Source organism: Phascolarctos cinereus, unplaced genomic scaffold (genome assembly GCF_003287225.1).
Source record: "Phascolarctos cinereus isolate Bilbo 61053 unplaced genomic scaffold, phaCin_HiC Scaffold_4;HRSCAF=312, whole genome shotgun sequence".
NCBI lineage: Eukaryota > Metazoa > Chordata > Mammalia > Diprotodontia > Phascolarctidae > Phascolarctos > Phascolarctos cinereus.
In genome coordinates this window covers 383,833,051-383,857,695 of record NW_027555847.1, presented here as the reverse complement: position 1 = coordinate 383,857,695, position 24,645 = coordinate 383,833,051, and the positions used below count along the sequence as shown (strand labels likewise).

Sequence of the window (24,645 nt, the reverse complement as noted above, 5' to 3'; positions counted from 1 at the left end):
GATTGAGGATTGTCTAAAAATGACACATATATGAAGCTTTTCTATTGCCTGTCAAATAAATATAGTTCATAAAATAATTCCTTCAGACTTGGCTAATATATTTGTCCTTTACCTTGCAGTTGTTACGGAAAGAGAATCTGGATTTGAAGTTGACACCTTATAAGGTGTTAGCTACTAGTACAAAACATGGTAAGTTGATTTCACATTATGCTCATGATAGGGCTTAACATTCTAAAATTCACTAAGTCTATTTTCTTCCTTTAAAAGTGAAACATTTAAAATACTGTTGTGTTATATGTAGTCATTATCTTATGAATGATTGAGGTCTGGATTTTTCTATATTCACTGGAAATAAGTTCCATTCAATAAACATTTATTAAGCATCTACTGTTATTAAGTACTAAATTATACTGGAAGAAGTAGATAAAAATAAAACACTTTATGCCTTTAAGGAACTTTCTTTCTGCTTGGACTACTCTGTCTACTCAAATAAGTAAATTCAAAGTAATTTGAGGAAGAAGGGAGAGAGTACTAATTAGAGAATCAGGAGGACTTCCCATGGGAGGTGGCACCATATCTCAGCCTAGAAGGAACCTGAAGATCCTGAGGAAATATAATTAAGCAAGGAGTATATTACAGGAATTTAAGAAGGACTCTCTGTACAAAGGCACTGAGGTGGCCAATGGAGTGGTGAGTTCAGGAAACAAGAGGTGGGCCAATTTGCTTGGAATATTGACTTTGTAAAGGAGAGGAATGTAGGATTGATATTGAAAGGTAGATGGTAGTCAGATGCAGAGGTTTGAAACACTAATCTTTAAGAACACAGAAAACATGCATATAGCTATAGGAAGACTTTTTTTTTTTGGCTGGGCAGTGAGGTTAAGTGACTTTCCCAGGGTCACACAGCTAGTAAGTGTTATATGTCTGAAGCCGGATTTGAACTTAGGTCTTCCAGAATCTAGGACCGATGCTGTATCCACTATGCCACCTGCAGCTGCCCAATATAGGGAGACTTCTGATAACCTTTCTTTTCTGTCTTTACCTAGAAACTTTCAGGTTTTTTATGCTAAAAGGAAAGTAGCTATTTTTCATTTATATTATCCATGCAGATGGGATTATTTGCATTTCAATTTATACAGAACTTCATCATTGTTAGCTGTATAGCAAGGATCATTTGAGGAAACAAAAGAGGAATACATTTTTCCTTACTACAAATGAAATGAAGACAAATTTCTAAGATGGAGATATTAATTTTAAATAGGAAGATAGGGAGTTTTTCTCTCTTTCCTTCTATAAAAAAAAAGAGTAACAAAGAATGTAGAGGGTTTCAGAATAGAAGGTTTAGTGTAGAGAAATTAGTGGAGAGTTAATCAGGAAATAATGAAAAGTTTACTCTAAACATTGGGGGACCTGAGATAACTTGGCACAGTTTCCTGACTTTCTCTAGTAGCACAGATTAGGAACAGAAAAGTAGATGATAAGAATTTGTCAAGGGGACAGAGGCTAAGTGTCAGTAGGACAAGAGTGCTAGGCATTCAGAGGTGGAGGATCTTCTTTAATTGAACTGGTCAATCATAAGGTCAAAGAGAGGAAAATGAAGCCAAAGTCAGCAAAAGGCTCAAGGAGTTGAAGGACTGTGAGTCTTGGTGACAGTGGAAATTATATTTAGGTATGTAGCTGAGGAAGAAATGAAAGGACAGGAGGTAGTACAGTATTGGTGAGGTATGAAATGTAATATTGGGTGGCTGAGGTGAAGTGAAGATTTTTCTCATGGGCATTGAAGAAGATTGATGAATCTTGGAGACCAGTGTGTTTGAATGGAAATTAGATGAATGGAATAAACCTCGAAGAACTGGGGGGGAGAACTAAAACTCAGAATTATTCAATAAGCCTGGTCCACTGTACACCAGGCACTATGATAAATGCTTTGATAAAGCACTGTGATAAGATGCATAGACTATGTGTGATGTCATTCTTTCTTGCAAAGGCTTGTGTTATTTTTTTAGTTCTGAACATAACAAACACCAAATAAAAAAAGGCACTTTTATATGCATAGTAGAGCAGAGAAAGAAGATTGTAATGAAATGGCAAATGGTGTTTGTAAAGCTTGCTTTTCTTTTTAACTACATAGAAAAAAGTCAACCAAGAGCTTTCAAAGCTCTCCTCTTTGTCTACAATTGTTTTTTTCCTGGCCCTTCTTCTGTTATCTGTATTTTAAAAAATGCCTCAGTGATTCTTCCCTCTCCTTTCTCCTTCATGGGAGTTGGAGAAAAGAAAGAAAAACAAAGCCTTTGGAACAGATATGCATGGTCAGGTAAAACAGATTCCCACATAGGCTGTGTTACACAGTGTCTGTCTTATTCTACCTCACATCTAGATATTCTGACCTGGTTACTATTCTTTCCACTGTACCATGAAAATTCATCCTAAGAGTTTACCTTTTAGACTGAAGATTACACTTATAAATGTATGTGCACATGAAAGTACCTTATTGTATTTTTTAGTCAAATCTTTATTTCTGTTATTCAGTAGATGCTCGTGTTTAATGTAATTCATATATTTATAGGCTTTATGCAGTTTATTCAGTCAGTTCCTGTTGCTGAAGTTCTTGATACCGAAGGAAGTATTCAGGTACAATTTCCATTTCATTCATTAAGCATCTGATTAATGTAATAAAAGATAAAAGACATCTCTAATTCTTGTAACCAATAAGCATGTGGTTTGGGGATTCTTGTTCATTTTAGGCCATTTCAGCCTGGTAGAACCTGTAAGAACTTGCTTTTACTTTTCTGGTAGATCCTTCAAAAACTTAGATCACCCTTGCTTTAGTGTGGAGAGGAGTGTCTGAGGTTGGGCCCAAGGACAGAGCTCAGAAAATTACAGTAAGAAGGACCTGAGGCCTGGGGCATCTTTCTTCACACCTTGGGACTGGAATCTGATTATTCTAATAAGCTGCTAAAAATAAAATAAAACAAAATAAAAATAAGCAAAGGAGAAGAACCCAACCATAAGTAGCTACTATATGGGGATAGAGAAGATCTAGGTTCATATTTGAAGGAGATAAGGGAATTAAAAAAGGCACTCCTTTTTCAATTAAAAAAAATATTAAATGGTCACAGGCCCAAAAAGAGTTCGTGGAAGAACTTAGAAAGGATTTTAAAAATCAGTTAAGAGAGATGAAGGAAAAATTAGAGGAAAAAAATGAGTGATCCAAGAAAATCAAGTGAACTATGAAAAGAAAGTCAACCAACTGGAAAAAGAGAATCAAAAACTTAAGGAAGAAAATAATTCGTTGAAAACTAGAATTGGGCAAGGGGAAGCTACGAACATTGTAAGACACCAAGAAATAGTAAAACAAAATCAAAAGAATGAAAAAATAGAAGAGAATGTGAAACATCTCATAAGAAAATTGATGGGGGGGGCAGCTAGGTGATGCAGTGTATAGAGCACCGGCCCTGAAGTCAGGAGGACCTGAGTTCAAATCCGGCTTCAGACCAAATACTTGACACTTACTAGCTGTGTGACCCTGGGCAAGTCACTTAACCCCAATTGCCTAAAAGCAAAAAAAAAAAATTGATAGGGAAAACAGATCAGAGGGAAACAGCATAGGAATAGTTAGACTACCTGAAAGTTATAATCAAAAAAAGAATCTTGATACAATATTACAAGAAATTGTTAAGGAAAATTGCCCTTAAGTTCTAGAACAAGAAGGTAAAGCAGAAACAGAAAAAAATGTACTGATCACCACTTGAAAGAGATCCCAGGAGGAGAACTTATAGGAATATTATAGCCAAATTTCAAGGCTCCCTGGAAAAGGAGAAAATATTGCTAGCAACAGGAAAAAAAAATTTAAACGTCATGGAGCTAAAATCAAAATTCCTAGCAGCTTCTATGTTGAAGGACTATAAGCTTTGGAATACTGTATTTTGTAGAACAAAAGAGCTAGGGTTATGAATAAGGGTACCTTACCCAGCAAAGGTAAGGAATGAAAAAAATGAATAAAAAAATTGGACATTTAACAAATTGAAAGACTTTTAGGTATTTTTGTCAAAAATAGCAGAACTTAGTGGAAAAATTCAACCTATAAGATCCAGTATAAAGTAAACATTAAAGACCAATTATAAGGAACTCAATAAGGTCAAACTCTTTGCTTCTTACATTTGAAAATGTTATCAGTACTCTTATCATTGTCATCATTATTTGGATAGTTTGAGAAAGGCTTGGGCTGAGCTGTGTATGATGGGGTAAGTCTAAAAATAAAACTGCAGGGAAAAATTTTAAAAAGTAATTATCTTCTACAAATGAGGCATGAAAGGAAGAGTTGATAGAGAGTGGAGGGCTGCTAGTGCTGCAACCTTAACCCTCATCAGAAATAGGTTAAAGAGAGAACAACATGTTCATCTAGAAAGGGGATACCAGTCTTCTAAGTTTAGAAAGAAACGAGGACAAGGGGATTTGATAAGGGATGGAGTTTTAGAAGGGTGTATAGGTTAAGAACTTGGGGGAGGGGATAAGAGAAACTTTTAGAAAGATGGGCAGATTAAAGTAGAGGGTAGGGGGAGAGGTTAAGGGAGGGATTATTAGAGTGATGAGTAGATAATAGGAGGGCAAGGTAGCTGGTAGAAATAACTGAGATGAGTGAGGAGGGATAGGGTAAATAGAATCAAAAAGACAGGAAAACTAGGATGGAAGGAAATACACAACAAGTAATTGTAACTTTGAGTGTAAATGGGCTGAATAAAGTAGAAATGGATAGAAGAATTAATTAAAAATTTGAATTCAACAATGTGGTATTTTCAGGAAACAATAAAAATGAAAGATACACAAAGTTAAAATAAAGGGCAGGAGTAGAATTTATTATGTAAAAAAAGCAGAGATAGTAGTTATGATCTCAGACAAAGTTAGAGCTAAAATAGATTTAATTAAAAGAGAAAAGTAGGGTACCTACACTAAGTGTCACCAATATTATTCAGTATTGTTTAGATTTCATTTCTCAAATATATGAAGAACTTTGTCAAATTTATAAGAGTATGAGTCATACCCCAGTTGATAGATGGACAATGGATACGAACAGGCAGTTTTTCGATGAAGATATAAAACTGTATGTAATCGTATGAAAAAATGCTCTAAATCTTTTTTTTTTTTTACGAGACAGTTGGGGTCAAGTGACTTGGCCAGGGTCACATGGCTAGTGAGTATCATATGTCTGAGGCTGGATTTGAACTCAGGTCCTCCTGACTCTATGGCTGGTGTCTAAATCATTATTGATTAGAGAACTTTGACATCACCTTATACCTCTCAGATTGGCTAAAATGATAGCTGCCCTTCAGTTGAGGAATGGCAAAACAAGCTATGTTTATATGATTGTGATGTAATACTATTGTGATATAAGAAATGATAAGCTGGTTGATTTAGAAAAACAGAGGAAGGCTTAGACCTGTGAAAGAAAATGCTATCCACCTTCAAAGAAATAACTGACAAATAGAAATATGCATAGTTTGGTTTTATATGTATATGTGTGTATGTATATGTATTTATAGATATGTATGTATACACGTTTAATTTTAGCCTTCTCTAGGGCAAGGGGAAAGGGGGGGAAATAAAAGATGCATAGCAAAAAACAAAAGAAAAACCAGAAGGAAGCACAGAAACGCTGCGTAACTTTGAAAACAATGTGTAGCATTTATTACGTAGGTTTTCTTGAAAATGAAATTTATTGCTTTATATTGAATCCTCTTTTGTGTTCTGCTGTGTACATGGAATGGCTTTTTTTTCTTTTCTCCTTTTGTATTTAAGTTTAAAATGAATAAAATTTTTTTAAAAAGGTTGTTATGAGAGATTTAACTTTGTAGTTCCAGAAACCTAGAGAGTTATAGTGATTGCTGACCTTATGTAGTATCTGTTTCAACCCTCTAGTTTTGTGAGTAAGGAATCTCAGGTCCAGAATATGACTTGCCTAAACTAGAACCCCGGTTTACCGGATCCTAATCCATTTTTCTTTTCACCACAGTAAATTGAAAAGGAGTCAGGCTAAAGCAAGAAATATTTTATTTGATTATATGATTGGAGGCAACATGTCATAGTGATAGAGTGCTGGATTTGAAATCAAGAAGACTTGAATTAAGGGACATAGAGTTGCAGTGTGCATTAGTGGAGAGAATTCCCTATACTCAAAATATCAGCTGTTTCTTTCACATGATGTGAGCTATAGAACCTGAATTTGATGAGGAACTGTCCTAAGCAATTTGTCATTAAAAAAAAAAAGTATAGATTATGGTATTTAGAACAAATTGGCAAGGTTTAAGATCTTATATGTGGATGATGATGGATGTCAAAGATGGTGTAAGAATTCTACGTTGTGGGAAGCATGAACAGATGTCTTATTAATAGCTCATGTGATTCCTTTTTTTAACTGCTAAAATTTAACATTTTTATTTTTGTTTAGCTTTTATTTTATTGATATTTTAAAAATGTTTTTCTTCAGTGTATTTCTATTTAAAAGGTAATTTTAAAATTCAGTGTTCATATTGTAGAGAATAACAGAGCAAAGAGATAAAATAGGATGAGAAGTGTAGCATTAAAATAAAATTTACTTTGCCATGTCATTTTATTGTTTTCTCATAGTATGACTGTACCAGCATGTATTCTTATGTTCAGTCTTGACAGTCCTCTAAATAGGAAGACCACCTCCTGAGGGATGTCTACTCTTGTTGTCTTAGTACGATAATAGATTAACTAAGGTTATAAACCAAATACTCTTTGCTCATTTTTAAAAATTCCTTTACATTTCTTATATTATATCCTTCATTTGTTTCAAGATTGTGTTAAATAATTATGTAAATAATGTTCTTTCAGAACTTTTTTAGAAGATATGCACCAAGTGAGAATGGACCTAATGGAATAAGTGCTGAAGTGATGGATACTTATGTTAAAAGCTGTGGTAAGTCTTCAAGTTATTACTTTATATTAATGTTCTTAGATATAGACAAGTAAGCTATCACTTCAGTCTTAGGGAATAATGACATTCATGTGCATTATTGATAAAAGTAACTCTTTTTTTGAGATGATGTTGCCACATCCATACCATTTTAAAGTGTGGTAAGTTTTAGATGCTATGTGAAATTGTAGGAGCAAAAGCAAAATAGCAAAGCATACTTTATGATGCTTATGAACAACAGTGAAAAGAACCATTGTATTTTGCCAAAACAATAATAACAGCACTAATTTAATTTAACTCTTTGTGAAGTGATATTTGCTGGTATACAGATTTTTCTCCTATTTTATTTGGTTTGACTCCTTAAATTTTGTTTTGTTTTGCTTTGGTTTTTTTGGTTGGGCAGTGGGGGTTAAGTGATTTGCCTAGGGTCACTTACCTACTAAGTGTTATATGTCTGAGGCCAAATTTGAACTCAGGTCCTCCTGAAACCAGGGCCGGTGCTCTGTCCTCTGAGCCACCTAGCTTCCCCCCCGCTCCTTAAATCTTTTAAAGACGATGTTCAAGGATCTATCCTGCAGCCTCATTTATTATGTGGAAGCATAATTCCTATGATTATCCAACAGATTAAATCTTCTAGGAAATAGGACTCTGAGATCTGATGTTCCATTTTGCAGTCTATCACTTGAACCCAGTTATAACTGCAAGAAATCTAATTAACAAGTTTGTCTCCAAGAGAAAGAAAACAAGCCTTCCTGGTTGGGAATTTTTAACTAAAAGGGACCCATATACCTCTTAGATAAATGAAATCATTTTCCTATTCAGTAAATATCCCTTGAGACTAAATATTTTTGTTACTTTAGGATTCAGCTTGAATTCTGGAGGACTCTTAAATATCAAAGACTCGTTTTCCAAATGGCCTCAAAAAATATTTTAGAATGAGTGTTCAATGATTAGGTTGCTTTCTAGGGATCTGCATCCCAGAATTCTAGATATGTTATTGCTGACTGTATTCTTGTGTGATAAACAGAATTTGTTAATTGTTTTGAAAAGAAGTTAATAACTTTAGGCATTGCTAAGAAGAAACCAAGAATTGTAAATCATTAGCCTAATACTGAATGCAAATTATCTTTTCAGGTAGAAGAAAATCATTTGGATAAATTGTATTTCCTTATTTCAAATGCATAGGATTTAGAGACTTAGCCTTATGGTCAAGAAGACCTGGGTCCAAGTTCCACTTCTGACACTTTTTTTGTGTGTGTGACTCTAAACTTCTCTGTGACGCAGTTAACTCTTAAATACTCCTGTATACAGAAGTATTGCCAATGTGCATTGGTTGAAAGAGCCTCCTCACTGAGAGTTTCCTGTACCCTTGAAATCATAGGTCTGTTATAAAAAAAAAGAAAAAAAAGAAAAAACTTCAAAATATTACCCTAGCACATATTTTAGAATATGCTGTCATAAAAGCAATAATCTTGTCATCCTAAATTTCAAAATAATTATTAATATCCTCATAATTTAAACATTTAATAACTGAATGTGACTTTTCTTTTTTAATGTGTCATCCCTCATAAATAGTGACTGAAAATTGAAATTACATCTTCTTTAATAAAGTAATTTGAATAGAATGCCACTCATACACTGTGGACATTTACTGTTATGTTTTTATATAGTAGCCCATTCTCCCCAGAGATATAGGAAATAAAACTCTGTGCCTTTTAGTGTGAAAATGTAATACTTCAAACTATTAAAACTAGTGGACAGTTGCATTCAAATTAGATCTTAGTCCTCTCTTTTCTTTGAAATTATATATTTTCTTATCACTGGACAACAAATATGGTGATTGGTTTTTTGTTTTTCTTATTTTATTCTGCCTACTGTTTTTGGTATGTCTTGCAGTAGTCTGGAGTAATCTAGTGTACCACACTAGAATAGTAATGCAACATTAAATTTATTAAATGGTGTATTAGTTTATTCAAAGACAAAAGTTCACTGCATCATAGAGATAATCTAAACCCTTGGTGATGTAAATGAGAAAAAAAAAGTGTTTATAATTTGTAATGTGCAAGAGCCCGACATAGGCAATTTAAAATCTAACTATGTACTTACCTGCTTCAGGGAATATGACATTGATTTAGAATGTGAGACTGTGTCTTTTATTTGCTTTTTTCATTTATAAAAGAAATGAACTTTTAATGTTTTATGTTTGGTGTCCTTAAAAGTGTGACACAAAGAAGGAAAACAAGTCTCAGAGATGTGTAATTCCTGATTACATAACAACCCCTAATTTTCAAAATTGTTCTATATTAAATTTTTCCTCTACTTTAGTTTTTTCAAAATTAATTCTTAATAATTACATATATAATCATAGAATCTTGGAATTAGTAGGAACATAAGAAGTAAAACATCTGTGTTAGGGGTTCTTAATCTTTTTTTGTGTCATGGACCCTTTTGGCAGTCTGGTAAAACTTATGGACCCCTTGTCAGAATAATACTTTTAAATAAATAAAATAAAATACCTATGGTTACAAAGGAAACCTGTTATATTGAAATAAAAAATGTAACATTTTTCCTGTTCAAATTCATAGATTTTTTTCCTCCCTCCAAAAATCTTTCCACCTTTGGAAATACCCTTTGAGGGTTGGTGAACCCCGTATTAGAAACATTTGCTTATCTGAACACTGAATTTTCTTAATGGAATATTCCATTGTTTATCCAGCCTACACCTGAAAATCTCCAGTGTCAAGGAAACTGTGGAAGGAGCTTTTCCATTTTTGTTCAGCTCTGGATTTTTTCTTCTCATATAGAACAGAAATCTCCCTTCCTGTAACTCATGCCTGTTGGTCCTAATTCATTCCTCTTGGGCCAAGCAGAGCAGTTCCAGAGCAATTTGAATTCTTTCAGATGTATGAAGATCATCTTTTTCCTAGACTAAACATCCCCATTATCTATCATCATCATTGAATTGTTTTCACCATTATGGTATTCCTTCTGTAGCCCTGTTTTAGCTTATTTATGCTCTTCATTCTTGTGGCATTTAGACACACAGAATGTGGTCTAAACAGGACCATACAATGGGACTCACTCCTACCTTCTGTATACTATACTTCTCTTATGAGAAACTAATTTTACATTAGCTTTTTTGGCTGTGCTATTATTGATACTAAGCTCCCAGATCTTTTGAACATAAACTGCTTTCTAGCTGTATTTCTCCCATTTTAATTTTTTGTTTGTTATTATGCATCCCAGTCTTAGACATTAATCTCTATTAACTTCAGTCTTGTTAACATGAACCTCAAAAGTTAAATTAGCCTTTTGAAGACTTTATGAAGCTCGATTCTGTCTTCTCTGTTAGCTGCTACTTCTAGCCTTGTCTCATCTTCGTACTGGGTAAGCATGCATCTAGGCCTTCATCTCTATCATTGATAAATATATGTAGCAGAAAAGAGCCAAGAAAAGAGCTCTGTCACATTATACTTGACATCTTCTTCTAACTTGATATCATCCCATTAATCACCATTCTTTTTTTCCAGTCATTCAACAAGTACTAAATCTACCTAACTGTGCTCTCACCAGACTTAATCAAAGTAGTTAGAATACTAATTTTAAAACAATAACAACAACACTCTGTAGGCTTTATTTGATTGACAAGTCATTTACAAAAATAATAATCCCTCTGAACAAAAGGTATATTGGTGGTAGGTGAATAGAATTTCTAGGACTAACTTATATCCTTTGCATTCCTTGCTTCCTGACATGTATCCTTTAAAATCATACAACTCTTCCTTGGGTCTGCTGCCTACAGCTGCTTTGTTCCTGGAATGTTCTAGATACTTCCTCTTCTATTACAGATATTTTCCTGGTAAATCAAGGTGTTCTTTCCCATCACAGCCTTCTTAAGCTTAAAATTTCTAAACTCTTTGCTACCCTGTTAAATATACTTTTCTTTTAATTTATACATAACTTAAATATGGCATTTATTCAGTGTATGAATTGTGACCAAACTAATGTGATTGACTTTTTTTTTTAAGCAAACCTACCGACATTTATATAATTTAAAAGGCGTTTTTTTCCCCCCCATATAAAGTAGTTAGCTCAGGAGGGCAGTAATCATTGCTCAAAACTTTTTGAAAATCTTTACTTGAAATTGCTTTTAAAACCTGACATACATCTTTTTGTATAACATTAATAGTAACAAATCCTTAGAGGGTTGATTTGACCTTTTTAAAAAGAGCTAAAAGTCTTTCTGAACCAAGGCTCTTGAATAAAAAACAGTTGAGCAAACTCAGTCCAAAATGCGACTGTTAAGAAGTGGGACTGATTTTTTTGTGTAATTTGTAAACTGTCTATGGAAGAAATATAGAAGAGTTGCAGAAATGTTTTGCACTTTGGCAGCATTGTTGGATTAAAACTATCTTTTTCTGTGGTGACTGCCTTGAAGGCCAAGACCCAATTGATATGTGTGTTGTAAAAACAAAACAAAATCCCCATTCTTACTGCCTTATTGTCACACTTATGTCTTAAGCTTTATATCTGTATCTATATCTATATGTCTCTAGAGAGATATGCAAATCTCTCTAGAGACCCAAGTAGAATACCTTTCTATGTAGCGACATCTATATATTTGTCATTGTTTACTTGTTTTCTAGTTGTGTTGTGATCCCTTTTAAGGTTTTCTTGGCAAAGATAACTGGAGTACTTTGCCATTTTCTTCTCCAGCTCATTTTACAGATGAGGAAACCAAGGCAATCAGGGTTAAGTGACTTACCCAGGGTCACACAGCTAGTTTAAGTGTCTGAGGCCGGATTTGAACTCAGGAAAATGAATCTTCTTCACTCCAGACCTAGTACTTTATCCACTGCACCACTTAGCTGTAGAGACAAAGATAGAGATATCTCTTTTTAGATATCTCTTTCTCTGTCTCTCTATATCTATACATATACACACATGCTTGTATACGTACAACATGTGTGTGTGTGACTTTGGGTAAGTCCCTTCTTTTTTTCATCCAGTTGTGTGTAAAGTAGGTAACATGGGACAGCTAGGTGGCACAGTGGATAGAGCACTGGCTCTGGATTCAGGAGGACCTGAGTTCAAATCTGGTCTCAGACCAGACACTTGACATTTACTAGCTGTGTGACTCTGGGCAAGTCACTGGACCCCACTGCCTACCCATACAAAAAACCAAACAAATAAATAAATAAATAGAATAAGGTGGGTAATAGTCATTACCCTGCCTACCTCAGGCATAATTAATTGTAAGGTATATGAAATCATACATCTAAAAGTTCTTTGGGAAATACAAAATTCTATGTAAAAGGGAGATAACTATTATTTTTGTACCCAGTTTCAGATAAACTGACTATACAGACCAATATTTCCATGCAGATTAGTTTGAACTGATTCCTTTTCTAAATTTTCAGAGCCTAATATCTAATAAATATTGTTGTTTAATGAGTTTTATGTGAGAGGAAGGGCATATTATTCTACTTTATTATAACTTGAATTTTCTAATAGACCATTTCTTAGAGCATATTGACACATCAGTTCATTTTCAGTGTTTTTTGCATTTGGACAAAGCTGATTTGGCCATTTGCAGGAATATTGTTACAGGAGTCTGATTATAGTTTATAATTGTAATTTTAGTAATGGGAAAGAGTGATATGATGAAACAGTCACAAAAGATAATGAGTTGCATCTTTAATTCACTGTCAGTCTCAAATTCTAGTTTTTTAAAAATTCTTTCTTAGCAGTCGAAGAAACACAAAAGCACGAAAGAAAGGCAGAAAAACCAAAGAAGAGAACTATATCCAAAGACTTTTTGCACCCTAACCCTTATCATGTCACTTTTCTTAATGGGTTAGAAGGAGTTCATAGCAATGGTACTTAAAAGCCATTACCACTAAAATAAGTGCATCTATTTTTCCACCTGCTGTCAGTTCAGAAGATTCACAATTTAAAGAAAAAGCTCTTCAGCCATCTCTGTAATCTTGGCAGATAACACAGTTCCCTCTGATCTTGTCAGGATGGTAACTTTATCTTTTGTATTTCTACGGATTTGTATTTTTCTTTTCAGGATGAGCTTTAAATTGGTATCCATATTGGAATATAAAACAGGCATACTTTATAATTAAATTTCCTGATATGTGATTTAACCTTTGAGCAGCTCTATGACTTTGCAACATCATATCTTTCTTGCAAATATAGATTTTGCTTATTTCCAAATCATGTACTTGTTAGTGGTGTTAAAAAATTACAGTGGTAATAATAATGACCACTGGCATTTATGTAATACTTTTAGGTTTTTGAATACTTTATATATTGTATAATTTTGTCCACAGGACAACCTGGCAAGGTAGGTACTCCACATATTATAATTATTGTATTTACAGCTGGGTAAACTGAGCTTACACAGTAAGTGTTGGAAACAGGATGGTGGTAAATATATTGTCATCATAATAGAACAAATTGCATTTACAAATTCTGACTTTGGTTTTAGTAATTTTCCTTTTTGAATTGTCATTGCAGCTGGCTATTGTGTGATTACATATATCCTTGGAGTTGGAGACAGGCATTTGGATAACCTTTTACTGACAAAAACAGGTAATGAATCATGTCTGTTGATAGACTTGTGATTTAACTCAGGAAAAGAGCAAATCTGTACAAAGTATATGTCCTATACAGGATATACAGTATGTTCTCCTATATAGAGTCATTGGTTAATAGGATTGCTGCTTATTTAAAGCACCAACCATAATAACTGATAATTTAAGGGCATTCTAGTTCAGCCTCCCATCTAATAGAGAAATCTCTAATCTATTATATTTGGTTATCCTTCAACTTCACTGTGTCATAGAGCAACTTACTCTGTTGTAACGTATGGCACTAGTTGTTAGAGAATTTGTTCTTATAAAACATTGAGTTTGCTTCTCTTTCACTCATTTTTCCTCTTTTTTCTCTCCATTATAAAAGAACAAAATGTCTTCCTTTTTAAACACATTTATGCCTCATTTCAGTTTCTTACCAATAGCTAAACAACTCTAATCCCCTTAACTCTTCTTCATATCATGTAATTTCCAAAATGTGTAGGATTATAGATTTATAAATTTAGACTAAAAAGGACCGTACCATTCTGGTAGTCTTTCTCTGGATACACTCTTTTTTCATGGTCCCTCTTAAATTATGATACTTAGATACATTGACACATTACTTTTAAGTATAGTTCAACCAGCATAAGTATGGAAAGACTGTTGATTTCCGTGAACTATACTTTTAAATCAGTATCTGACACTGGAAATCATATTATTGGTAAAAAAAAAATCACTTTTATTCTGCTTATGAGTTTATGAGCTATACTCATGTTAGTGCTATCTTTAAAAAAAAAAAGACGAAACAACACCTTTAAGACTTAGGTACTGAGGGGAGTACGTGTTATAGTATTGTAGATTCTAGTCTTGTTAATATGGCAAGGGCTAATTTTAAAAAGTTACGAGAGTGTATAGAAGGTAGAGCCAAAGTCGCAGAGTGATAAGAAACAATGTATTAAGTTCCTATATACAGGCTCTTCTAAACATATCTGAAAATGCACCAGACTGAATTCCGATGGAGAAATTCAGAAAAAAAAAATCACAGTGAGTCATTTTTCTATTCCAGCTTACCATAGGGAGGCAAAACAGGAAGGTGTGAGGACACTAGGATCTGGTTTGGGAAAGGAGCATATGGTGTATAGAGCCCTCCAGTGCACACGGAGAGGCTGTGCACCAGGACGAGAGGAGGTCCCCCACCCATAACAGGGTTTCATCATACTCATCCCAAGCCACTGATAAAGGGACAAGTATGAACTGGCATCTTTATTACCAACTATCTAGTTCCAGATCAGAGACTCAGGGCATACTGAGAAAGGGACCTGCTTAATGAATTGGTGTTTATATTCCCATAATGGGAGGCCCTGGACAGTGTAGAAAGGAAGTTCAGAAGCTAATAGGAGAGGTGTAGCTTAGATCCCAGCATACAGCAGGGTCTTATTTCCAGCATCTAGCCCAGCCTACAGAGGAGTAACCAGGGCAGGAATCCTAGACCAAAGGGAAGCCTATAATTCTGCCACTCTGAACCAACAGAACTACTGAGCTGACTGATAGGGCAGAGTTGTATCAGCAGTCTACTCGTGCTCAGACCCAAATGCAAGTTGCAAACTTGGAGAGCTCAGAATGGGCGATAGTACTCAGTCTTTGTCCTAGATGAGACCACTTTGCGGTGCTGAAAACTTGCAGTTCCCTAGTCTATCTCTGAGATCCTGAAATAACACAATACTGAATACCCCCAAGAAAGCAGCAACAGGACCAGCCCAGACCTTCCTTCCAGAAACATGATAGAGCTTGGCTCTAACATAAGTGTAGAGTCAAGAAGTAGCCAGAAAAATAGGCAAACAAAAAATTAACCTCACCATAATGAGCTATTATGGAGGGCAGGACTGAAGACACAAATGTAAAAGAAGAGAATGATTTCAAAACATCTACAGGCAATGCCTCAAAGTAAAACATGGCTTGGGCAGAACATCAACTATAATTCCTGGAAGAGATGAAACAAGAGTTTAAAATAAAAGGTAAAAAATTAATATTATTATTTTTTTCATGAATGGAATGAGAATACTTGAGGGGGAAAAATGGAAAAGAAATGAGAGCTCTAGAAAAAAATTGGAAAGAAATTAACAGATTGGCATAGCGAATAGAACAGTCCTGGAAAATAGATGTTGGAGGAAAAAAATTAAGAATCATTGAACTATCTGACTGCCATGACCAAAAGGAAAAAGAACCTAGATGTATATTTTTAAAAAAAATTTTTTTAAATGCACAGATCTCTTAGAACCAAAGGAGAAAGTAGATTATAGAAAGAGTCATCTTCTAAAAGAAACCTGAAAATGAAAATTCCCAGGAATGTCATAACCAGAACCCAGACTTTCTAGGTCAAAATAGAAGTATAGCAGACAGTGAGAGAGAAGGAATTCAAATCCCAAGGAGCCACAGTAAAGATCCCACACTATTTTGCAGTCACAACTATAAAGAAGAGAACCTGGAATATCATTCCAGAAGGTAAAGGACATGAGCTTACAGACAAGAATGCCAGCCAGCAAAACTAAGCATAATTCTACAAGGGGGAAAATGGACCTTTAATGAAAAAAAGAAGGACTTCTAAGCATTCTTGATGAAAAAACCTGAACTGTAGAAAAACTTTGAAATTCAGATATAGGAGTAAAGAGAAACATAAAAAGGTAGACATGCATGAACGGTGATTAAAGACTAAACAAGAAGAAACTGTTTGCATTCAAATATGGGGAGAAGATACATGTATTCCCTTTGAATTTTATCTTCACGGTTCATACAGGCAGACCAATTGGCCAAGGGCTCAGAGTAGTTCTGTTATGTCTTAATGATCTTAAGAAAAGTAGAAAGAGAGGGAAAGAGAAATACACTGAAGGAGAAGAAGAAGGAAAGTTAGGGAAAATTGTCCTCATATAATGAGAGTGCACAAATAATCTTCTATACAAACGAGTTGGGAGTAGAAGGGCCAGGGCTGACACTTGAACCCCACTGTCATCTAAACAAATCAAAAAAAAAAAAGAGGAGCATATAAACACACAGTTGGTCGTAGAGATCCATTTCACTCAGTAGGAAAATAAGAGGGAAAGGGGAAAAGAGGGAAGGGAGAATTAGAGAGAAAGCGAATTATGGGAGGGATTAGTCCTAAGCAAAACAAACTCTAAGGATGTGCAAAAATATTTATAGCTCCTTTTCATGTGGCAAAGAATGGGAATCTGAGGGAGTGCCCATAAATTGAGGAGTAGATAAACAAGTTATGGTGTATGAACTGGATGGAATACTATTGTGCTGAACTCTATCCAACATAGTGATCAACCAAATTTTCAGAGGGCTAATGGTGAAACATGCCACATACCTGCCAATAGTGAAATGACTCAGTATACAGGATGAGATATATTGTTTTGGACATGGACCATGTGGAAGTTTGTTTTGATTAATTAAACATGTTTTTGTTTTTGGCTAGGCAGTGGGATTAAGTGACTTGCTCAAGTCACACAGCTAGTAAGTGTTACGTGTCTGAGGTTGGATTTGAACTCAGGTCCTCCTCAATCCAGGGCCAGTTCTCTATCTACTGTGACACCTAGCTGCCCCATGGATTTTGTTTTTCTCATATTCTCATTTGGGAGGAGGGCATTTGTGTGGGATGGTGGATTTTGACTGAATTAAAACAAATTAAAAAATGTTAAAAGAGATTTGTGTATACCAAATTAACACTGGAAAGATGTGTACTGGTGAAGAATTTATCTAGCCATGATTTTAGTAGCAATTCAGCACTATAAACATAGTTAGTCAACTGCAAGATTGTGTGCCAAAGTGATTCCTATAAATTGAACCTACTACATGTAGTCGGTATAGTAAATATCCATTCATTCAGTAAACGTTAATTAGTGCCTACTTTGTGCTAGGCACAGTGCTAAGCACGGGGAATACAAAAAGAGGCAAAAGATAGAACGTGTCCTGAAGGAGCTCACAATCCAATAGGGAAGACAATATGCAAATAAATATATGCAAAGCAAGCATAAATACAGGATGAATAGGAAACAGTTAAAAGAGGGAAAGCACTGGAATCAAGTGGTATTAGACAAGGCTTCCTGTAGAAAGTGAGATTTTAAAGGTAGCCTAGGGAGGTCAATAGTCAGTGGATGAAGGTAAGCCTGAAAGAGAAAATGCCCAGATCGAAGAGATGGAGTTTCTTGTTCATGGAAGCACCAGGAGCCAGTATCCTTGGATTGAAGAATACATTTTAAGGAGTAAGATAGAAGATTAGAAAGGTAGGAGGGGGGCTTAGGTTATGAAGAGTTTTGAATGCCAACCAGAGGAGACATTAGGAAACCACTTGAGTTTATTGAGTAAGGGTCAGGAAGGTGACATGATTGGACCTGCATTTTAGGAAAATATCTATTGGCTGAATGGAGAATGGATTAGAGTAGGGAGAGACTTGAGGCCAGGCCATTGCAGTGATCATAAAATGTGAGGTGATGAGAACTTGTACCAGGACTTGTGTCAAAGGAGAGAAGGGGCCATATTCAAGAGATGTTGCAAAGGTGAGTTGACAGGCCTTGGCAACAGCTTGGATATGGGGGGCTAAGAGATAGTGAGGAATCCAGGATGACTCCTAGGTTATGAGTCTGAGGACCTGAGAGGATGGTGTTGCTTTCTATAGTAATAAGGAAGGTAAGAAGCGGGGGATTTGGAGGGAAAGATAGTGAGCTCTGTTTTGGACATATTAAATTTAAGATGTCTGCTGGACGTTGATTATGAGATGTCTAAAAGGCTATTAGAGATGTAAGATTGGAGGTCAGCAGAGAGATTGAGGCAGGAAAGGTAGATTTGAGAATCAGCATAGAGATGGTAATTAAGTCCTTGGGAGCTGATGAGATCACCAGGTGAAGTATAGAAGGAGAAGAAAAGGTGAAGGACAGAACCCTGAGGGATACCCATAATTAGAAAGAATGATCTAGAGGAGGATCCAGTAAAGGAGAGAGAGAGGGAACAGTAATTACCTCTTTATAGAGAGAAACATACATACTTTATGAAAGGTGTTTGCTGTATTAAGAACACAGAACAGCCAGTAGATTGCTGAAATGCTTTACTGAAACCATCGAAATTTAGGGAGACTAGGGCAAGGCCTCCAAGACTGGGGAGGAGGGGGGGGGAAATCCTTGAACTCTCATTAGGAAGGAAGGTGGGATGGCTTAAATTTATATTAACAGAAGATATACCCTTGATAATAAGATCACAGAACTCTGTGTGTGCGTGTGTCTGTCTTAACAAACCTTTTCTTTTTTTTTTGTCATATTTAGAATTCATCCCCAGCTCATTCTGGACATTTCTGATTGAATTATACAGACTCCCTCATTTGTAATTGTTTATCTTGTGTCTTCACAGTTCATTTTTGAGAGTTGTCCCTCTTTCCTGGACTGATTTTCTCTAATAATTTTAGGTTCCTCTGCAAGTCTTTGTTCTCTCAAAATCGAGGGTGATTGTTTAACTATGCCTAACTCATTTTTCCTCTATCAGAATTTTATAGTGGAATAGTCACCTACTCCAAGGCTTTCGATATTTCTTCTTCAGCAATCATTTCCTCTTTGTCTGAATTAGTTCAGAATACCGTGTCAGGAATAGCCACACTATTGATGAAATCACTGATCCATTGAGTTACGTACTATATATTTATGAACATGCACACATACATGCACACAGATACACACAATACATACAGTTTTTTTGTGTGTGTGTGAGACACACAGATAATTAAAATTATAGCTTTAATGAACACTATCGGGAGTATTTGGCACAAAGTAAATATTTGGAAGTTACTACTCTTTCAGCCTCCTCCCCAAAATTCCTAGCATTTATTCTGCTGTATGTTCTATAGGGGCAGGGATCATCTCTAATTTTTGTAGTTGTGTTCCTAGGCCTAGCACTGTATCCACCTTATAGTAGGCATCTAATAAATACTTGATTTGGTTGTTGTATTTTTATGAATAAAATATCTTCTTTTAATCTAGGGGCTTCTGACTGATTTTTGGTTATGCAGGAAGGAGAATGAGAGTTGGGTTCCAGTCCTAAGATTTGTAAAGTGAATGTTACCTAATACATTTTGATGGACTAACCTGAGTCAAGATTTTAGATTATTTAACTGAAAATGTATGTTAATATTCCAGATAGAAGCTTTGACTTTCATGTTTCGTTATCCAGGCCTAGTTTACCACTAGAGGGAGCTCTGAATTTGTTTCTAAGGACAAAGAAATTACTATTTGCTCAGATGTACTTGTAAATAAGTAGCACATTTCCTTTTTTCTTTTTTAAAGCAGTGCAATTTGTTATACTTTTCTAACTACTTCCTAATTGTTTCTTGCAATCATGAAGGCAGACATTTTAGGACTTGATCATTGGCATGAAGATTTTTTTCCATTTTCAGGTTTAACTTGAATGAAATTTAGAGTATGTAGAAAAAGATTGGTAATTTCTAGAGCAGTGGTGATTATCACATTCTGGAGCTTCTGAAAACTCTTAATGATTCATTTTAAAATAATATCACTTTATTCATTTTTATTGACAACTCAAAGCAATTTCAAGATCTGTTAATTAAATGTCTGTTGTACAAAGGCTTTGTACAGGCAGTTTTGACAGCCATTAGACATTTAAACAGAATTGTAAATGCATTCTATCATGGAAAATACATTTTAGTACCTGTTTAATTTTAAATGCTTTAAACCTCATGTGTTTCTTGCTTTGGCACACATTTTAGATTAGTTGTATCCCAATTCTAGTGACACTAAGTTAATATTCTACTAGACCAAGAATTTTAAAAAGCACAGATTCTTTTTATTCTGCTGCTCTCTAAGCATTTTTTTTTTCCGAGGGCAAAGTGCCCTTCTGTTTCTTTCACAATAGCCATTCTTTCCCACTAGAACTCAAGGCTTACCCAATTGCTTTGCTTCTGCTTCTACTGGTCATCATTTTTATTTAGTAATCTTGAAATGAAGGAACTTTTCTAAAATAACATACACAAAAATGCTTTTAAAAGTTTAAAATATCTCAACTTAAGATAGGATTATTAACTTCCAGTTTCTTAGTACCAGTAGTGAACAGGAGGGGAAAAAAAAAAGGACCAGCCTTTTGGGCCTTGAAACACATGCAAATGAGGTTCTACTTAAGGCTTTTTTTGCTGTTTTTTGGTGGGGGTGGGGGTGTGGACTCATGAGGGCTCATACCTCTGACTCTTCTTCTTTTACTGTGTATATCTAGGAGGTGAAGACTGAAAGATCAGCCTAACAACAATAGATTAACAGGCTGATAATAGTAATTGAATATTAGAAATATACTTCACTAAATAGTGACATACTATATACCAAATTCCCACAATTGCTGTATATTTTCTCAAAATATAATGCATAAAAGCTAAGCATGGAAAAGTATTTGCCATTCAATTTTGGGGTCTGTTTTTTCCTAATTCTTTTTTTTTTTGGCCATTTTAAGCTGACATATCTTGGAGAATTTTCCCAAGGAAGTATCAGCTGGTACAGCAGATGGCACTCTACATCCACTAAGAATTCAAAGCTTGTAAATCCCTTTGTCAGTAGACTGTAATGTACGTGCAATCATTTGGAGCATTGTGGTCTTGGAGATAAATTTGAGGAGAGTAATATGTCAATTATTAATAGAACTTCTTGCTTTTCTTCTAATGTCGTGTCTTTGTAGGAGAAATCTTACAAAATTCAAGGCATAATTTCCCTAAGTTAGAAGAAAAAGCAGAGTTTTAGTGAGGGAGCCTTTAGAGAGGTAGTTTTAGAAATAGCATTCAGGAAGATATATTAGGCTCAGTTCATCTGGAACACAACTTAATTGTATTTGGATTTTTATTTTTTTGAGAAGGTATCTAGGTTATTATTAACTATTCATAAGGGAAAATGCAGAACTAGGAAGGAGTTCAACCTAGTCCCTACTGTGTTTGGAAAAACTGTTTAATTCTCATTGTTTGTGAAGCTCATAGTATACTTAGCATGTGGATTCCTGATAAAATGTGAAGTAATAAAACATACCTAGGAAATTGGGCTCTGAGTTAGGAGTCAGACATGGATCTTGGAGTGAGGTGGGACTGACTGACCCAGTAGCCTTAGGCTACTTAGCCTCCCTAGTTGTCAGTTACTCTGTCTTTGAAATAAAGAAATCTCTGTCTTTGTCTCAAGATTCCACAGTAAAGACTAAAATAATACTGTATATTTAGTTTCTCTGAATCTTTTGTAAGAGAGTACCAAATAAAGAACCCTGGACTCTTACTTTTACCTTTTCATTTTATTAAGTCTGATCGTCATAGTTGTTTTGAATTGGTTCAAATTCCTTTTATATCCAGTGTCTTACCATGAGCTAAATGAACAATAGTTGTTTCTAGTTGTAGAGATAGAGAAACAGTTTTTATATTTCATCATCCCCTTTTCATACTGCTTGCCCAAAAAAGTTATTGGTCTTAGGGTGAAAAAAGGAATATTTAAAATCCTTTTAGACGACTGTGTCAAATTCAGATAGAAAGTGGGGCCATTTAGTGATCCCTGCGGATTCTATATTGACTTAGAAAATCACATATTAAAATTGTCTTTGTTATTTTGCTAAATATTTCCCAATTACATTTTAATCTAGTTTGGACCACATTGGCTTGTGTGACGCCTCTGTTTTAAGATATTGCTGGACTTAAACATTTTTCAAGGAACCCTTTATTTCTGTATAATGGGAAAAAGATAACAAAAGAAGTTACTCATGTGTTCATTAACTTAGGTTTATCTTTTCTATATTAAGAGCCAAATAGCAGTGTTTTAAAAAATAAATTGTGGCACAGTTTTAATTTTTTTCCCCCAGAAAGGCTGACATGATTTTCATTTTGTGTCCAAAGTACTTGTTTTGTGTAGAAGGAATTAATTTGCTATTAATAAATGTTTTGATAGCAATGATAAATCAAATATTTGCATTTAAGTCTATGTATCATTATGCTATATTTAATATTCTAACAGAAAACCTAATGACTCAGACTTGCTTTTGTAATGAATTTGTTTATTCCCATGGGTTTAGGGGTAAGTGAGTCAAATAGTGTTATATACTCAGTATGTGCCAAATGAATGCCTGTTAAATGAAAAAAGTGAAATAGGTTTTTCATTTTCAGGTTTACCTGCCCTTTGGGCTTAGCAGGTTTCTAGGCCTACCTTTATATTCCATTGAGAATTGTATTGTAGGCACAATATAGTTTCCTATTTGAATTAGCTAAGTTGCCTTTGTGTGTTCTTAAAGAATTCTGTGGCTGGAGTTCATAGGAAAAAAAAGTTTTTTCAGGTATTAACTACATCATTTGCTTAAATACTTTAACAAGATTATAGAACATTTCTAACAGATCACATGGAAAAAGTGAGATTTTAACAGTTTTAACCTGCTTTGAATGAAGTTGAATCTCTGCAATAACTAGAACGTATAAAAGAATATTCCACAGGGAATTTTCCATTTTAGCCACAGATCCTTTAAGGCTTCTTTCATTCAGTTAATTTAAGTACTCCTTTTTAATATTTTAAAACTTTGAAGAATAATTGTCTCTTCTATGAATAGCTTTCTATCAGTTAAGTAGAATACTGCATATTATAAATGTCTTGAATTCTCACAACTTCACTAAGTCAGCAAGCTCAATGTCTGTGAGACCTCAGCACTGTTGGTACTATTCTGTATCAGAGATATGAGAAAATAGTTCCCATCTTGAAGGAGGCCAAAGGTTTGACCCTAGTCCTTATAGCTTATTATTGTTGGGAAGACAAAAATTCTCGAGTAAAGAAGGTGAAAGCTAATTGTGCATGCAGAGTAGAGATGAGTTTGGATTGGAGTAATTGGAAAAGACTTTTTCAAAGAAATGGAAGTTCTCATATGGGTGGAATTTGGAACTTAGAGATGAAAGGAATCTTTAGGTTATCTAGATAAGCAGAAAGGTGAACATTCCAGAGAAAATAGTGAGCAAAAACCTAAAAGATAGAGTGAATATTAGTTTTGTGGCAGACATCCAAGAGGTTGGCCTGGTTAGAGCAGAGGGTCTGTATGGAAGGGAGTGAGAAATAAGTTAGTGCTATATGATAGGTGGCTTTGAGAGGTAGATCCTCTTGGTTCATTTTTAAAAGTCAGTTTCCGCATAGTGACCAAACCACTTTATAGGAAACTTAAATGGTTTGCATACCAGTTATCATTGTGCAAGTAGATTTTTCATTGTTTTGTTTACATTAAATCAATGCTTTTAAATGGGCCTGTTTCCCTAGGCAAGTCACTTCATTGCTTTGGACTTGTTTCATCATCTATATGATGTGGGGCTTGACCAAGGTAAGTTGCAATACTAATCAGGCTCTGTCCTCTGCCGTTTTTTTGATTTATGCCTATGATTTAATTGTTATAAGAAACCTCTATTCCAATGCAGGTCTTTGACAAATTTTCTGCAATTTATAGTCTTAAAGAGTTATCTGGATGCAGTAAGAGGTTAGGCAACTTGTTTAGGATCATGCAGTGCATACATGTCAGGATTTGAACTGAGGTCTTCCTGGTTCTTAGTCTGTTGTTTAGGTCAAACTGACACTCTTTTCTAGCTGCGTTTTTAAGTGATGGAGATCCTACCATCTCATTTATGGTAGACTCCAAGTAGGGTAGCAGAGGAAGGTGAAAGATGTTTTGCCTCCTTATTACAGTATGGAAAGGATAGATACTAAAGTAATAACCACTATTATAGTAGGTAGCCTCTGACATCCCTTTCAGGTTAAAAAAAACCAATCTTTTATCTCTAGGTTATAGTCAGCTTTGTAAAATGGTAGGATTATCAGCTTTATTTTGTTTGATGCTTGATGGATGCTGTGCTTTGTTTCTACATAATCGCCCCCCCCAACTGCAGTCACCACCACCACCCGTCCCATTTTAAAACCAGACCACATCATTTCTGAGTTATTTAGGCACCAATTGAAGGAGCATTCAGTTCAACAAGCATTTAGTATGTACAGCATAGGAGGGCTGGGACTGTTTTTATTTTTTTCTTTGCAATCCCAAGGCTTAGCATAGTGCTTTACGCTTATATGTATGTGGGTGGGTGGGTGGGTGGGATGT

At 35.0% G+C, this 24,645-nt stretch overlaps 1 protein-coding gene across 1 annotated transcript in view; it reads left to right on the top strand.

Moving 5' to 3' along the window:
* PIK3C3 (phosphatidylinositol 3-kinase catalytic subunit type 3) overlaps positions 1-24,645 on the top strand; it is a 190,483-nt gene that overhangs the window by 85,216 nt on the left and 80,622 nt on the right. Inside the window, exons 18-21 of the mRNA XM_020985729.2 lie at positions 120-189; positions 2,567-2,631; positions 6,856-6,940; positions 13,463-13,537. Of these exons, the coding sequence (XP_020841388.1) occupies positions 120-189; positions 2,567-2,631; positions 6,856-6,940; positions 13,463-13,537 (295 nt within the window). The remainder of the gene's footprint in view (positions 1-119; positions 190-2,566; positions 2,632-6,855; positions 6,941-13,462; positions 13,538-24,645) is intronic.